The sequence below is a fragment of the Macadamia integrifolia genome, chromosome 6 (genome assembly GCF_013358625.1).
Source record: "Macadamia integrifolia cultivar HAES 741 chromosome 6, SCU_Mint_v3, whole genome shotgun sequence".
Lineage (NCBI taxonomy): Eukaryota > Viridiplantae > Streptophyta > Magnoliopsida > Proteales > Proteaceae > Macadamia > Macadamia integrifolia.
The window spans coordinates 26,312,939-26,330,673 of record NC_056562.1 but is presented as its reverse complement, the minus strand read 5'-3'; the positions used below and the strand labels follow the sequence as shown (position 1 = coordinate 26,330,673).

Here is a 17,735-nt window from a genome sequence, read left to right as displayed (position 1 = left end):
TTAATTGTTCTTGCCTCTCGATCTCTCTGCCCTTCGTCTACTCTTTTTTTTTCACTGTGTAGAACCCTAGCGGTAGGAGGGAGATCGATCAAAGGAAAAGGGAAAAGAAAAGAAAAGGTGTGGTGTGGGGTATGGTCTATTGACATTAGAAGAGAATTTTGGTTTCAGAAGGGGCGATGGGTTGGGAGCTTTGTTGAGAGTCGGGGATGTATTTTTTTTTTTTTTCAACTCTTGGCGGAGATAAAAAGCAAGAGGAATGGACAGGGAATGGGAAGAGTTGTTGTGGAGTGGGGAAGGATAGGATCCTTCGGCTTTGATACCACTTGATGGAGGGCTAGTAGATAAAGGGAAGAAATCCCTGAGAGAATTCAGAGTTGCAGGGGAGAAGAGAAGATATAGCACAAAGGGGGGTAATGAGGTCACACGACCTAGTCTTGCACCATACCCGGCACCAAAACATTCAATTCAATTCATTCTTAAAATTTGTCTAATAACTTGGGTTACATGCCTTTATATAATAAACTGAAATTAAAACTTGCCTAATTAAAATCTAAAACTAAATTAGCAACTCTTAATTACTTCCTAAGTTCTAACTAATGAAATTAGAAACAAAATAAAACTTAAATTGTTAACTCCCTAATTGACTAACAACTATCCAAAATAAAGATTACATATCTTCCCAAATAAAATTACTGATTATTTCCTAAATAAAGAAAATCCTAAAATATCCTACTGACCTCAAAAATCCAATCGGATTCGGTTCGTTTCGGTTGAGATTGCCCAAAGGGTCAACCTAGTTCAGCCTCAATTCTGCATCAAATAATTTTCGAATCTGGGTACGGTTCAGTTTTTTGGGGTCAAATTGAGCCCACCATTCAATAAGTTAGGGTGAAAGTCCCCAATGGGTTATATGGGTCATGGCTAAGTAATCTTGCGTTTTCCATTGCAACGGCCCATCCTATAAGCCCAAATAGGAGGGACTTAGAGCCTTCACAAATATAGGGATTAGTTTCTATTTAAGTGTTAGGTAGATACTACTTAGATCTTAGGCTATCTTTCCTTTTATTTATGTTTAATTGTACAACGTTCCCATTATATGCATGGGCCTCTTTTTATTTACTTTCTATTTTGTGTTAGTGTTACAAGCATGAAGCACCAATATATTGTAAGGGCCATTGTGCCTATATGAATGATTTTATGAAGTTGATAATGAAAGTATGAAACTGGTTTTTATGTCATGATTGTGAGAAATAGTAAGATTAGATGAGATACCTTGGCTAGTGAGAGACTGATCAAGGCCATAGGTGGGAGGCCTTGGTCATGATCCCCGTTCTTCTCTTCTATCCTTTGACTGTTAGTTTCTGTTTTACTGCATCTGCAACTTTCATCAAATGAGGATTTCGTGGCCATCTCCTTCCTTCATTATTTTATTTGTTGGATGTGTGAGAAGGTTACATCAATCCACCAACAGGACTACTATGGGAGAGATCATATTTTCCTCCGGCACTTCTGCTCTGGTTATTATGGACGTCAATCTTCCATAGTGAGGTTTTGGTATATTATTCCCCTACTTTTAAGTTATCTTCGATTATAATTTCTTGGTCATCTAATGATTGCAACATCCTGAGGTATTAAGTTTCTAAATCTGAACTCTACTTTGTAATTTTGAATTTCTTTCATCAAATGATTCAGCCATTAGAATTTGCTGAAAGTTTGTAGTTTTAGTCCTTCCTATCCTACCTTCCATTTTAAGGGTTTCCCCATCTGAGTTGGATAGTTGCGATTTTGAATTACCATCTTTTTTCTAGTTTATGAGTTTTTTCTGTTATGCCGACATCAAAGAATTAACTTGCTGTTTGTTTTCTGTTGTCAAGTATTTAGTGACAGTACTTTGTTGGTTACATAAGTGTCGTCGGACCTAGTTTATTAACCTATTGTTAGGTTTGGTACATACTTTTCTGTTGCTGGGAGTAAGTTTTTAATCTACTGTTTGTCAGTGTTAGTGACCCTATTGTGGGATAGGTTATTAGTTGGTTGTCACCTAGCAGTGACCTATTCCTACATTAAACAATTAAGATAAAGAATAAAAACACTTAACTAATTTCGTAGGCGTAGATTCTATCCATATTATAAGCTTGTTAAGTGGCCCATTACAAGGAAAACACATTGGATTGAAGGCCCAACACATACATAATCCAACCAAAGCTTATTTCTATTAAAATTGGTCCAATTGTGTTTTATCTGCATCAACTACATGGCTGTTATACTTCTCTCACTATTTCTGTGTTCCCTTTTATTTTTTAATTTTTTTAGGCTAGAAGAAAGATGTTTGAGATAGATGATGAGCGCAATCGCAAAATTGACTTTGTTCAGAAGATGGTCAAGCAAGCTGAATCACTTGAGCGACAAATTTCTGACTTTCAAGAGGAACATGCTAGAGATACACAGGTGTTTGGTTGTTTTCTATTTATGTTATTTTTTGCTTGTTGCTGCAGTTATAATTCCTTGATTTATTTTTTTTCTACTATCCCAATCTGGTCTTGTATTGCTTTATTGAGCTATGCTATGCAGAAGCCTTCATTTATTTTTTGAGGTGTTGCTAGAGGTGATGATGCTAATTGTCATGTTTGAACTCCTGTTTCTGTGGCAGACATCTGTCTGTGTGGGTGCATGCGGTATTTGCCTTCATTTATTTTTTGAGCTGTTACTAGAGGGTGGATGATGCTAATTGTCATTGAACCACTGTCTGTTGCGGATATCTGTATGGGTGCATGCAGTATTATGAGGACCTGCATTCTTAGTATGACATGCTTCATACATACTTCGCTGACATGTGGGTGCGGGCTGAGATAATATCAAGAACTCTCACAGTGGTAAAGATTAAAGCAACTTAAAAAAAGAGGAAAAGAAGAGAGAGAACGACACAAACTCATGATTACTTTCATTACTACTTTTGTCTTATTAGGTTTTCTTTTCATTTTTTATCCATTTCTTTCATTCCAAACATAGCCTAAAAGAATAATCTTGATCTGTTATTAATCTAATTTTGCAGTGGGATTGAAATTGTTGGCTATGGTTTGCAAAGGGTACTACAATAGGAGTACACATTACGTGATCATTGGTAATAAGTGCTATGAAACAGTTATTCATATAAAAAACAATGGTGGGGCTAGCAAGGATTTGGATTCTGGAAATCTGAATCCCACTAGGGTGATCATAGATCACGAACTGGAGAAAAAGGGATACTCATACATGATCTGATACTCAGGATTCTGTGCCCAGGGTTTGGGGGCTGAGAAGGTTTTATTACCAGAAGAAAATTTTCCGGACTCTGATAACAAACTAAAAACCAAACTATATTTAGATTGACATGTTTAACAGCGGGTAAATAATTGCTATTGTAATCTATATATAGTTTAAGTTTTCGTGAAATTTAACAAAGAGATTAAAAGCCTCAAAGTCACTATTGATGTAAACACAATTAATCAAATGGTTTTTTCTGTGTAAGTCTGCACCACGAATGAAGAGAATTTGTTGAGAATTGATACAAGAGCATCTTCTAGTGAGATGATTGGGTTTTGGTTTTACTAGTGATGGGTTTTATTCTTGTAGCGTTTGGAATGTGAAGCTCACTGAGTAGCAACGGTTTGAGGAATCGGATCGAATCGGCCTGAATCGATAAGTATCGGCCTTGTCTGATCCTGATTCTTGGCTGATACTGTATCGCTGGATCGGAATGAACGAAGGTGATAAGGTAAAAACCGGTTTTTGTATTGACAACCTGGGGTATTTTTGTCCAATCCTGGTTGATATGGGCCGATCCAGATCTAGATTGGGGGATTGGATGGGTATCGGCCCTGTCTGATCTCGAGACCGGTTCTAGTATCTTAAACAATGGCAAGTAGATCATTAATTAGGAGTTAGTGCCTTCCTTCTATGGGTGCTATGCTAATAGTTCAGATGTCGAGTCTTTATTTCTTTAAGTTTCTATTTATTTTTTGTTTCTTCCTTTTCTTATTAAGAATACTTAAAAGAGAGTTGGTTATTGAGCTGATTCAGGAATTCTAGTTAGTGTCAAATGTTAAATTCTTGATTGGCTCCATTTGGTTGCAAGGGACATTAAAGGGAAAGGAAGTCAAATTTTAAACCTAAAAAAAGTAACTTTTGTAAGTACTCTACCTTTCAACCTTAAAGTCAAATATGGTAAGCACTTTATTGTTGAAACTTGACGACCCAAAACGTTTTCCCCCATGAAAGGGTCTTTGACATTTTTTATGTATATGTTTTGAAATTTAGTATGAAATTCTATTCACATTATTGGGAAGTGTGTAGCTATTTTTAGCGACCTTTCCTAACGTATTTTAAATCTTAAGCTTCGGAAGAAAGTTGTAAAAGTGAATTTTCAGGAAAAGAAAAAAAGAGTAGGTCTTGTTTAATTACATTTTGATTTCGGGTGTTTCTCATGGATGTTTGTTACCGATATGGCTTAAAATCTCAGAACTATACCACTTATTTTTGTCCATCTTAGAACTTAAATTATGCATTTAGTAATATCTTGTAATATGTGGATTCCACTTTTTTTTTCTTTGAATTTTGATGGTGCAAGTATTTTAACATTTCCTGTGGTTTCACAAAATATACGAATTGAAAATCAATCTTGGACCTTACTTTGTGGAGATCTTACCTCAATAGAAAATTTACTTTTGTTTTGGGATAAATCATTTTATTGAAAAAGGTAAAAAAGTACAGTAGTAGACAAGTACATTACTCCAAGAATGAAGACACTCCAGGAGCAAACCCACAACTATAGAGATAAATAACTGAGACACTGAGTAACAGTCAAGCACAAATCATGAAAGAATAGCTGTCCTAAAACATAACACAACTCGTGTTTTGGATCACCCACCTAATGGTCACTTCTCGGCTTCCCACTGAAACAAGAAACTCTTTTAATTGTGAGTATGTTCGTTGTTACTCTTTTGAATATGAGCATGTTAATTTGATTATGGTACCAATTGTGAAGCCCCCAGTAAGAATGTAATTTCTTTATCTTGTTCTTCTACCCCCCCTACTATTTTCCAAAGGCTGAAGAATGCAAGAGGGAAGAACATCTGAAGGGACTCCAGGATGAGGCGAATGCTGCTTATTTATGTTTTCAAAGGTTATTTGTTGATTCATTTTTGCTTAGGTTTTGCATTCCTAATACATCTGTTTTTGATGTGCGTTGCCGTTTGTGGTAAAATTGTCTCATCTTATTAAAACACCTATTTCAGGTGGAAGGAAGAGGAGGGTGTTCTATCTGAAGCTTTATCTGGGAAAACCAATGAATGCAAGGAATTTGGCGAGCAGGTGTGCCAATGTTCAGAGCTTATTTGGATAATTTTGTGATTTGAATGTTTATGGGAATGTTCTACTGAACTCTATGATGTTTAAACCTGTTATTCTGTTTCCTTCTAACATTTACAGGATTGCCTTTTCTAGTCTAATGTTACAGCTGTTGCTTTATTGTCTTGTCCCATAGCTTTGTTTCTTTTTTATTTTTTATTTTTTGGGGGAATTGTGGTTCGAAATGTGTCTCGTAAAGAGATGGAGAGATGAGAGGTGAGAAAGAAGGATGATAGTAGGAAGATGAGAATAAGAGGAAAGAGGCACAAAGCAAGTTAGGAAAATGTCAGCTAAATGGGGTTGGCTTCATGGATCATTGCCCTCCAATAGGCTCTATCCGAGGTCATGCTACAAACAAAACCGAGACTATACATGTCATTCCTCACTTCACCTATGGTCATTAGGTTTACCCTTGGCTCTTTTGGCTCATTCAGTCTGAATCAGATCACTCTTCCTTACTAGGGTGTCCTCAGGCCTCCTTTGAACATGGTCATATGGCCCATACCACCTCAAACTACTTTCGCGGAGCTTATCATTGATTGGGGTAACTCCCAAATCAGCTCTAATATGCACATTCCTTCCTTTATCCTTCCTAGTTTTGCCGCATATCCATCTTAACATTCTCATCTCAGCTATACATAGCTTCTCTATATGACTCTTCTTAATTTCCCAACATTCCATTCCATACATCATAATTGGACGCACAAAAGTCCTATAGAATTTTCCTTTAAGCTTTAAAGGGATACACCGGTCACACAACACTTTAGACGACCTCTCCACTTCATCCTTCTCACTTTGGTTCTCTGTGATACATTGTTCTCTACGTCACCTTTATTATGGTTGACCCCAGATATTTAAAATAGTCACTTTGTGGAATCTCTCTCCTCGATTTTCACCATTTCATTATCAATCATAGAGTGGCTAAAGTTACACATCACATACTCCATCTTTGATCACTAATCTTAAAACCTCTTGTTTTTCCAAAGTTGATCTCCATAGCTCCAACTTAGCATTAATCCCTGCTTTAGTTTCATCCACTAAATTGATGTCACCTGTAAAGAGCATACACCAGGGGACAAATGAAGAGAAAAGAGAAAACCCACAAAATTACACTGGCTAGTCCAACAACAGGAACCCCAACCCACAACATCTATGACAAAAATCACTGTCCCTCGGAATTTGGCTTATAAAATGTCCTGCAAAATATTTTTTTATTTACATCATGTAGAATCATATAAGTAGAACATGAGTACCCCGAAATCTTGACCTGCCAAAAGTTCCACATAATTCATAACCGTGGTCTTTCCTGCTCATTGCAAGGACAAATTGTTCTACATATTGAGGAGAGGATAAGATTGTTTTAGAGCCAAGAATTTGGTTTTGTGAGTTGTGAATGAACTCCTCTTCCATTTTCTTAGAATTTTTTTATTTGGACAAGTGACAAATGCTTCATTGGAAGGAAAGTAATAATATGGCCTCCAAAGAGGCAACAATGATTAATTCACCCCCACAACAAAAGAAAAAAGGTCATGGCTGAAGACAATCTATTGGGAAGGCTTTCACATGGAGTGCATAAAAATCTAACAATCCCTTGCTTAGCTAAGTTTTTGAATTTCTGATTCGTCACTCTCGGCATCCAATTGAACGAGTGATTCAGATGGACTGCAGTAAATAGAATAAAGCTAATACGGTGAGAGTGTCACCATGGATCATTATCAGCACATCTCATCCATTTGGAACATTAGTCGTGTATCCTTCCACAATGACTTGACAAGAATCTCTAGATATGGCCATCGCCAAGTCCACTTTTCAGAGTTCCACCATGGATCATTATCAGCACATCTCATCCATTTGAAACATTAGCCAAGTATCCTTCCACAATGACTTGACGAGAACCTCAAAAGATATGGACATTTCCAAGTCCACTTTTCTGAGTAATAGTTCCCCTCAAGTGGAATCATCTTTCTTTAACTGGTCACGAATATGATCCTACTATAGATTCACCCTAATAATTGGAGAGATTACTAATACCCCTAAGGTTCTAGGTTCCCTAGAGAGCATCTGCAAAATCAACTTGATATTTTCTTTCAATGAATCCTGCCACGTAGGCACAACTTCAACCTTCTTTGCTCTATTATGTGTCAAAGAACTCCACTTTGATAGACCTCTATTTCCATACCACCTTCATTTAGATAATTTGCAGCTGCACAATGTGCAATTTTTCTTTTAATCTTGGCAATCACCCCAATTTATTTTGACAATTTGGAGTGTTCGCCTTGAGTCCTTGTACAAGCTCTAAAAAATTGGAAAATTAAGTCCCCTCCGTGGAATCTTCCTGATGCAGATAAAACACAGGTGGGCTTTTTTTTCGTGGAAATAAGCCTTGTGTTAGGTTCCATTCCTGTTGAGCCTTTGTTCCAATGGATATCTATCGTGATTAACCACTTTAATGGGCCTAATATATGGGTACCACTTTAATTGTTCTTAAAGTTTTTTAGTTGGGCTGGATTAGGTCTCTATGAGTCCAGCCCCTTTAAGCTGCTTTCCTTTATTTTATGCAGAGTTTTAGACTTTTAGTCAGTTAATACTACCTCCATAGCAAGCTATTGGCTATAGGAGTTTAAGTTTAGTTTGAGTTTGTTTTGAATCTTTTATACGAGTTTGTCAGGGGCCACAACCCTGCATACGAATTTAGTGAACGTTGCCTTGGTTATGTGGTGATTTAGAATGCTCACTGCTGGTGATTCCAGGAAGCCTTGGTGATGATTCCAAGGTTTGGGTACTGGTGGGATGATCTGCCGCTGGATTTACCCTGATTTTAGTTCTACGTTACTTTCTCTCTCACCAAATAGTTCCTGGTGTCAATTCCAACAGAGCTAGTTGACTGGTGTCAAACCCTTTCAGCAAAGATCAAAGTATGGAAAGTTGGTTGGTTGGCTCACCGTCTTGTTTGCACCTGAAACACACATTAGGAGTAAAAAACCATTGAAGCCGTCTCCTTTAACATAAGTCATTAGTTGGCACCTTCTTGCTTGCTAATTCCATCTTCTAGAATATATCTTATTGGTATAGACAAAGATTCCATTTACATTCAATAATTTTCTTACAACCCCCTCATGTCACTAGCTGTTCATTCACCCATATTGTCAGCCTTTTCAAAAGTAATCAAGGAGATCAATTCCCTTTCTTGTTATTTCTATTTATATGGGTTCAGCATTCTGGTTTATTATGGGATCAACATTCTGATTAATTTTATTAGAAGCACTTCGAATGTCACTCTAATTTATCTTATGCCTGGTCAAAGGGACCAATTGCACCTGCTTGCATGACTCTGCCTGCCCAACATGTTAATTTTGCCGCTGGGTTCATGTATTTCTGGTAGACTAAATTTCCTTCTTTTGTTTTGGTTCTTCCCCATTTTATTTATTTTTTTCTGCAAGGTATTAGAACTTGAAGGACTTTTAAATTTCACTGTTCAAATTGTTATTTTTGGAGTTCTTGCTTCTATCTTTACTCAATTATTTTATTAACTTCTTCAGATTGAGGGTTGTGACAGAAAGCATCGGGAAGCCCTTTCTCGCATCCGTGAACTTCAGCAAAATCAAACCAACAAGGTCTGGTTTTCCTAAAATGTTGTTTTCTTATCCAAGTTGGTGCTTCAATATGAGACAGAATATTCTATGGTGAAAACTATTGCACTTTTGACTTGCTTATATGTAAGAATATGAATAATGGTGTAATGGTTTCTAAACTTTTAACAGAATAGTTCTTTTAACAGACCCAGAAACTGTAATTAGTGCCTGCAATAGGTATTTATAATAAAACCAATCCTTTACATAGTAGGAAACAAAAACTAATGAGAGCTAACTATTCCTCAAGACTAGAGAAGAAACTAAGGGCCCGTTTGATAACGTTTCTGCCATTTCTGTTTCAAGAAACGGCAGAAACATAAATTTCCATTTCTAGAAACAGAAACGGAATTGAAGGTGTTTGATAAATCATGTTTTTAGAAGTCGATGGTAACCAGTGAAAGAATTACCACAAGTCGTTTCCAGAAATGGCGAAACAAGTTGAATTTGTTTCGCCTGAGTCGTTTCTTGAATCATAAATAAGTAAAAATTTCTATTTCTATTTCTAAAAATAAGTGAAACAAAACAGTTTTATCAAACGCTTTTTGCTCCGTTTCTGCTGTTTTTGGAAACAGAAACGGCAGAAACGCGTTTCTTGAAACGTTATCAAACGGGCCCTAAATCCTTCTTACAATAGGAATAGGAAAGAATAAAAAAAATTAGAACCTAAGCTAGTAAGGCAACTATCCCCATGGTAGATACTTTGACACTCCCCCTCAAGCTGCAGTGTATATATATGGGCAAGAGAAACCCACTGCGCCAGCACACAGACCAATGGGAGGCCGTGCATAGGCATCTTCAGCACATGGGGTGGGGGGGCAGCGCAGTCTTTTCATGCCTGGCTGTGTCTAGGCGTAGACACACGCATGAGGGTAGCTTTCTTTTTTCCTATATATATATATAAGGCTTTGGCTTGGACCAACAAGAATAGATATTAAAAGCAGTGCTATTCTTGAACATAAATAAAGCAGTCATAGATGTCAGTAAGCATGGAGAGAGCTTCCTTGAGGTAGCAATATCAGCTTCATTGAGGTAGCAATATCAGATTAAGGACACTAATCATCAGCAACATCAATAGATAAAAAAACGTCATGTCGAATAAACCCAACATAACCATCAACAATAAACAAAATATGAGATGGAGAACACCAATCTGCAATCCAAAATATCATATCAGCGACAACAACATCACAAGCCCTTCTCAAAGAAGGTAGGTAATAGTAATCTTCTCCAAGAAGACAAATAAAAGGGCAACTATGCACTTATGAGCCCCAAATAGGGGTCATAGATAACATTGTTGCATAGGTTCTGCAAACCATAGGTAGAACTATAAAAGTGTAGTATAGGTTATTGCGAACCAAGTAATATCATCAGGTTTTTGGGGACCAAATAACTCAGCATTCGGTTGTTGGAGACCAAATAACCCAACATCAGGTTGTTGGAGGCCAAATAACTTAGCGTCAGATTGTTGGAAACCACTCAACTTAAGTTTGCTATAGACCAGATAAATTACATTGAAATATCTTCATAGATAAAATTGTTGTTGAGGATAGGAGCAAATGACACGAACAAATAATAATAATCCTTCAACTGATGACTTGAGCACATAATAATAATCTTCAATTTCCCCTTCACATGTAGCATTGACATGGACAAATAATGCATAAGATGCAATAAAAAAGTAAAGAACTACCATCATATGGCAATAATAATCAGCATCTCGAATGATGAGCATCATAAAAAAATCCCATAAGCAAGAGCAGCCTCAAATAAGATCCCAATAAAATAATCTCCATTCTCCCTCTCGCGGTAGCCAATAAAATACCAGATAGGCCAGACTCAAACAAATATGAGCAAATAATCTTCAATAATAGCACAACCATCACTTCATGCGAGGACCAATTTAAAAAAAAATGCAACTCCTAATTGATGTGATTTAGGGCCCACCAAAGTAATGACATGGCAAATTTATAAACCTAGTTTGGAAATTCTATAAATTTGACCATACTTTGGGCCCACCCAAGCAAGATAAGATTCAAATCAAGAGCTTAGTGGAAAAATAGTAAATATATCAAAGGTAGCCGAGGGGCTGGTGGTAGAATTGTAAATATCTCAAATTCTCAATGTTAATAAGGGAATGGCTGGCCATAATTTAGTTGAAATCCAATAATAAGCACATGCTAAAGCCAAAGGGTAAACTTGGAGTGGGTTATAATTATTTTATGGATGATAAGGGAAGAAGATAGGAGTATTTGTGGAGATAAAAAAACATATAGAGATAAATATCTCACGCAGACAGCAGGGTCTCGTGATTGCCAGAGTAAGGGCCCGTTTGATTTTGTTTCCAGAAACGGTTTTTCCGTTCTTCTGTGCTTAGAAACGGAAAAACACTCCAAAAACCATTTGATTTTTTGTTTTGTTTCACTTGTTTTTTGGAAACATAAATAGAAATTTATGCCTATTTCTGTGTCTGGAAACAGGAATGGAGAAACAAGTTAGACTTGTTTTTTTGTTTCTAGAAACAAGTGGGAGCGACAAAAAGTGTGATAAACCCGATACTTCACTCGACCTACCCAAACCCCAACCCATTGTTGAAACTTCTCCCTATCCAAATGCGGCGATTCCAACATGGTTGTGCGAAGCTTACGGTTTCAAATTGCCTTCATCCTTCTGAAGCTCATATCCATGAAGCATATCTTCAACTCCAATGTGCCTTCACTCATGAGTTGCATTCCTACAACGTCGTCCTTCACTCATGTCTTGAACTCGACTAAACTGTTGAAAACGTTTTGGGGAACAGAATAGTCAAACACCTTTTTGCAATTCCAAGAATCGTTTCTTAGCACAGAAACAACAAAAATCGTTTCTGCTGTTTCGAGACACAAATAGGAGAAAAAAAATCAAATGGGCCCTAAGTCTTCTTCCTCATGACAACCAACTGGAGAGACTGAGGGCTTCACACAACAAGAGGAAACCAAGCAATACCCCATCAATGGGGATACCAATATAGAGAACCAGCCACAAGAGAAAATCGAACCCCAGCCACTAGTGATAAGGACTATGAATCTATGAAGACCAGCCACTGCAACAGAGAACCAGGATCAATACTGCTATCGATAACCAAGGTGAGAACACAGCAGCAGCAATTGGTAATCACTTATTGACTGCAACTTCTCAGACGATAATCGATGGGATTGATTAGCAGGAATTGATAGTAGCAGGCTTCACTTCAGCATGCGATATTCACTTCAGCAACATATCAAGAACTACAACTTCAGTAAGACCATAAAGAGCAACAGTTGATGCAGATTCTTCATCAAACTAGGCTTGTTTTATTAGGAATAAGCTTAGGGTTGGGTTGTATACGTGTTGGGCCTTCAGTCCATGTGGTTTGGAATGTATTAGGCTACTTTTATGGGTCTAAACTAGGGGTTTTAAGGTTGCTTACGGGATTCAGTGATTTGTTTCCTTTTTCTTTAGTTTCCTTTTTAGATGGGGTTATTTAGTTTCTAATTTCAGTACCTAAATTAGTTTCTAATTTCAAGTCATTGTTAGTTTCTAATTTCTATCTAGACTAGTTTCTATTTTCATTAGTCATTGTTAGTTTCTAATTTCTGTCTAGACTAGTTTCTATTTTCATTAGATTCTAATTTCCAGTTTTTAGTAACTTCTTGTAATCAATTTTTAGTAACTCAGATTTAGTAACTCTCAATTACTATTACTTGTAAACCCTCCCCATCATTATAAATAAAGGGCATGGCTCTTTTATGAGCCACGATTTGAATTTAAAAGAAAACTCTCTTGTTGCTGCCGCTGGGTATCAGTGGTGGTTCCTTGTGTTTGATCAAGGCCTAGGGATTGGTGTTTGATCCAATCGACACTCTGCAGCGAAAAGTCCAAGTGGGTTGTTATTATTTCTGGTCTTATTTATTGGTTCTCTTCTTCATGGTACAGGTAAGTAATCTGAACTTTTCTGCAGAAATTTCTGGGTTAAGCTCTCTATTTCCTATTCTGTCAACCTGGTCTATTTTGGAGTTCTGGCCACCCGATTGCTTTGAGATTTTGGTCGATTGTTAGGACCATTAAGAAGGGGACTCGATCCAGTTTTGAGATAGATCAGACCTCTGGTTCAGTTGCTGTGTAGTGATCTGCAGTCCTGGCTGATAATGGATTCTGCCCAGAAATTCTTGTCTGATTTCTGATTCCTGTCGAGGTTGGTTGTTGCTTATATTTTCTCAAGGGATTAGACCTTCTAATCAGTATTTAGACTTGCTACTTGTTCCTTAAACATCCATTGCTGAAGTTTCTGAAGTATTAGAATCGATGGTCAGGTTTCAGATCCTGCTGTCCAGAATTGAGTCTTGATTTGATTTGTCTATTCTAGTGATGTTTTGGCTTTGATCATATTTTATTCATACTCTATTTCTGTTACTGGATATCCTATTTTTTAGTGCAAACTCTACTCTCAAAATTCCAGATTCTGAGTTTGATAATTCTGGGTTCTAAGGACTGTTGGCTGACTAGTACTGGACTGTTGTGTTGACTACTGTTGGGTGAATTTTGGTTGTTCTTTGGTTTACAAGATCCTGTTGTTTGGGTCTAGTTTGGCTTGTCCAACCTATTCCTACATTAACAGTAGCATCAGAGAATCTTTGAACTCATCAAAGAAAGTAGCATGGGTCGATATGGCAGCAAATCAGCCCTATGAAACAAACCAAAAAGCGGAAATCATCAGGTATGTTCATCATACCGATTCATCAACTTTATCAGTATACGAAACCCTAGTTTTTCTTCTTCTTTCAGCTAGGGTTTCCTTCAAACTAGAAACCTAAAACTACTCTCAAAACTGCTATCAAGGAGAGAATCAGATACTGGTCACAGCTCTGATACCAGGTAACAAACCCAGAACCTAGAGAGAGAGAGTTACAGCTAGCTAAATCCTACCTGCAACAGGAAAGACTTGCAATAATAGGAAAGAATAACAATTAGAACCTAAGCTACTTGGGCAACATAACCCCGTGGTAGATACTTTAGCAGTTCCAATAGAAGAATGGAAGAAAACATAATAGCAAGATAGGGAAAACAGAACAGAATCCGAGAAATTTCAGCAATTAAAGTAAACAGATCTGATGAAGGTCAATGCCGAACCAGAAAATCCAGCAAGGATCTAGTACATACAGGATCGTAGAAACAGAGAAACATAGGCCAGAAATAGGAGAAAGTTTGTAACTCACAACAGGCAGGGTTAGAATAGGTTAGAACTCAGGTTGAGGGTCTATTCTAATAGAATAACGGAGCGGCAGAATTTGAAGAAATTCTGACAACAGTATATATTATGAAGAACTACTAGTTCTTCTAGGATAACTAAAAGCAGAACTGAAACAGCAATATTGACCAGTATTCTTTAAGAATCAGAATTACAGAGAGAACAAGATCATAAAATTTTATGCGAATTTGAAGTAAAATAAACGATATTGATGAAGAACGCGATCTGGAAATTGACCTAGAACACAGGTCATAGTTATCATGGCGTCTATGTGACCCAAGGCACTAGGGGGCCTAGACGTCAAGGTGACACCAACAAGATGCCTAGGCGATGCTTCGACAACTATGGCAAGGGTACAAAGATTAGAATATGTAATAATAAGTAGACGAAGAATACTTGAAGAGCTTAGACAGCACCTGATTTGCAGTAGAATTCAGAACTAGTAGAAGAAGAAGAGAATAAAAATCCAGAGGCCAAAAGAAGAACCTTCACCATGTTTGTAGGGCTCAATAGCTCAAAAACTCTTGAAGAAACTTCGATTTAATTATTCAAATCATGCTTAACTGATGCGGGTTTATTATATATATGAAGACCTTTGAAATTCCTAAAATGACTTATAAAGGACTCATAATCACCACTCTCTTAGTCTCTTATACTGACTTGACCTAATAGACTTAAAAGAGAACCCTTTTTTTTTTTGGTACTTTTAAGAGAACTATTTAAATCTATTAAGTTAACTACACTTAACTACTGATTCAGTGTACTAATGTTACCACCACCTATGGGCTTAATTGAGGTCCGTTTCAATGAAACCCTGAAAATACAAATTCTAAGGCCATAAAACCCATTCTTGGTCCAAAATATGGTCTTTCCAAGTCCAGTTGATTAGTTTTAATTGCATGGATTCCCCTGATGTTGGAAAAACTCAGTCCTTTAGTTTTAATGTATGAGCGAATGTCCACCATTTGATCTCGTACAAAGTACCATGGATTAGTATAAGTTATAATAAGTAGGGGAAGAATCATGGTAGAAGAGAAGACATTGTAGCTGATTTGTAGTAGAATTCAGAACTAAAAGAAAAAGAAGTGAATAAGAAAGCAGCAGGGCAGAGGAAGAGCATTCACCCGCGTTTGCGGAGCTCAACAAGTCATAAATTCTTGAAAAAGATTTCAATTTTGTTATTCTAATCATGCTAAACTGATGTGGGGTGTATACCGTGTATTACTAATATGAAGACCTTTTGAATTTGTAGAATTGACTCGTAAAGGACTTATAATCACATCACTCTCTTATATGGACTTGAATTAATATGCTCAAAATAGAATTTTAAAACTTAGCTGCTAATTCCGTGTTATAACTTTATTTTCACCTTATGGGCTTATATTTTAGCTCCGTCACAATGTAACCATATGAATAAAAAGCCCAAGGCCCATATAATCCATCTGTGGCCAAAATGAGTTAAATAAGCCTAATCCATTTTGTCTAGTGACAAGTTAAAGCCTGAGAATTAGAAGAGAACAAAGCAACCACTTGGTAGATAAGTTGTCATATCTGATTTTTATCTCTGATAGAAAAATAGATAGAAAGATAAAAGAATGACAGGCTAGGAATCTACTTAAGCCTCACCCAGAATGCACCGGGTCCACCATCGAATCCACGCTGGCTTTTTTCAGAAAATCTGAATTTTGTATTACTTCAAAATTAATGAGAGGTTCTGAAGGCCTTACATATATTTATAGTATACCATAAATCATGATTGACTTGTGAAAGGATAAAGTCAATCCTGATCTTGAAAGAAAAACAAAAGCAATCCTGACTCTAACTCTTCCAATTGACCAGCTTTGGGAGAGTTTAATTCTGACTAGGAAGCTTAAATAATAAAGAAAACATAAACCAAACAGGACTGGAAATTAAAAAATCCTAATCTATCTTGACTAGTGACAAGTATTAGTCAAAAAAGGGAAAGAAAACTGATAATAATAGGCCCCACGGTTGGACTGATCTCCCCATTCCTGAAGTGACCAGGAATCTGGAATCTGAAACCAAAAGCCATGTTGTCATGACGTCTGGGGGCCTGCATGATAACCATTCTGTTTCTGGGATAAATTTGCATTTATGTTTTGGGCCATATTTCTTGGCAAAAAAACACGTTTGATAACGTGTAGAATTGCGTTTGTTAAGCGCATATTAATTTGTGTATAGAACTTACATAAATTTACAAATTGTCTTTCAATACCCAAAATTCTGGCATAGGCGGTGGTGGAGGTGGTGGCGATGATGGTGGCAATAGCGGTGGTGGTGGTGGCGATGATGGTGGGAGTAGCCGGTGGAGGGGGTGGTGATGGCAGTAGAGGAGTGTTGATAGTGGTAGTAGTGGTGGTGGTGATGTGGTGTTGGCGGCGGTAGTGGTGGGGGTGTTGGTGTTGGCGGTGGAGGAGGTGGTGGTTGAAGTTGTATTGGAGGTGTTTTATTTTTAACATGAAATTACTTCTTTGTCAATAAAATTAACTATGTGCTCATTAAAGATCAACCCCCCTATTTCTCCCTCTTATTTATGGGATAGAGAAGTTCCTAAAAGATTTTTTTTTTCCCCAGCAAACCTTTTGGTCCTAATTCATTCTTAGGAACAAAAAAAAATGAATTGGTGTTAGCAAACGGATTTCCTTTTTTATTCCGAGAAACAAAAAAATTGAGAAATATAGAAGCAGAATGGTTATCATGCTGGCCCTAGACAATCCAAGGCATGGAGGGGGCCTAAACGCCTAGGCGATGCCTTGACAACTATGTCTGCGAGCTGTTATGACTGTCCATAGTTGTTAAGGTGTCGCCTAGACAACGTCTTGGCGACAATGCGGTTTTCGAGGACCAATGCGACTGGCAACCTAGTTGTCCAGGCACATACATCCCAGAAGAAATCCCTACCTGTCCCACTGCAACTGCTGCCACAAAAGAAGAAACACCTACCGGTCCCGCTGCAGCTGCCACCATTGCAACCACTTTGACTTTGTAAGAGGATCCCCTTGCAACAACCTGTTAATCACTGCTTCTTTGCCTTCCTGTTTCAAAGAGGAAGAAGTACTGTAATGAATGGTTTGGTTTAAAGCAATATATTTCTTATCTTATACATGAATCCCTTATATTTTTTATTTTACATGTAACTTCCCCTAAAATTACGTCTTAAAAGATTATTATTGTTTTATAGTTTACATTTAACTCACTCCCTTTTGCATATGCATGAGTAGGCGACCAGATGCCTGGCCAGCACCTAGAGTCGCCTTGTCACCATGACAACTATGTGACCGTCAGATTTTAACATCTGATTTGGTCTTCTTCCTCTGGTGTACTTCTTCTGGTACTTAATTTTTGCATCGTGGTTTATGTGCACGTGCTTCTATTTATGCATTTTTGGTAGTATCTGCAGTTATATACAAAAAAGTCTTTTGTATTCCTTTGTC

At 37.3% G+C, this 17,735-nt stretch overlaps 1 protein-coding gene across 3 annotated transcripts in view; it reads left to right on the top strand.

The window, feature by feature from the left end:
- The window catches only part of LOC122080927 (structural maintenance of chromosomes protein 6B-like), a 56,123-nt gene that overhangs the window by 12,615 nt on the left and 25,773 nt on the right, over window positions 1-17,735 (top strand). For all 3 annotated transcript variants that reach the window (XM_042647819.1, XM_042647820.1, XM_042647822.1), the window contains 4 exons: window positions 2,314-2,448; window positions 5,085-5,161; window positions 5,274-5,349; window positions 8,925-8,999. In XM_042647819.1, coding sequence (XP_042503753.1) covers window positions 2,314-2,448; window positions 5,085-5,161; window positions 5,274-5,349; window positions 8,925-8,999 — 363 coding nt within the window. The remainder of the gene's footprint in view (window positions 1-2,313; window positions 2,449-5,084; window positions 5,162-5,273; window positions 5,350-8,924; window positions 9,000-17,735) is intronic.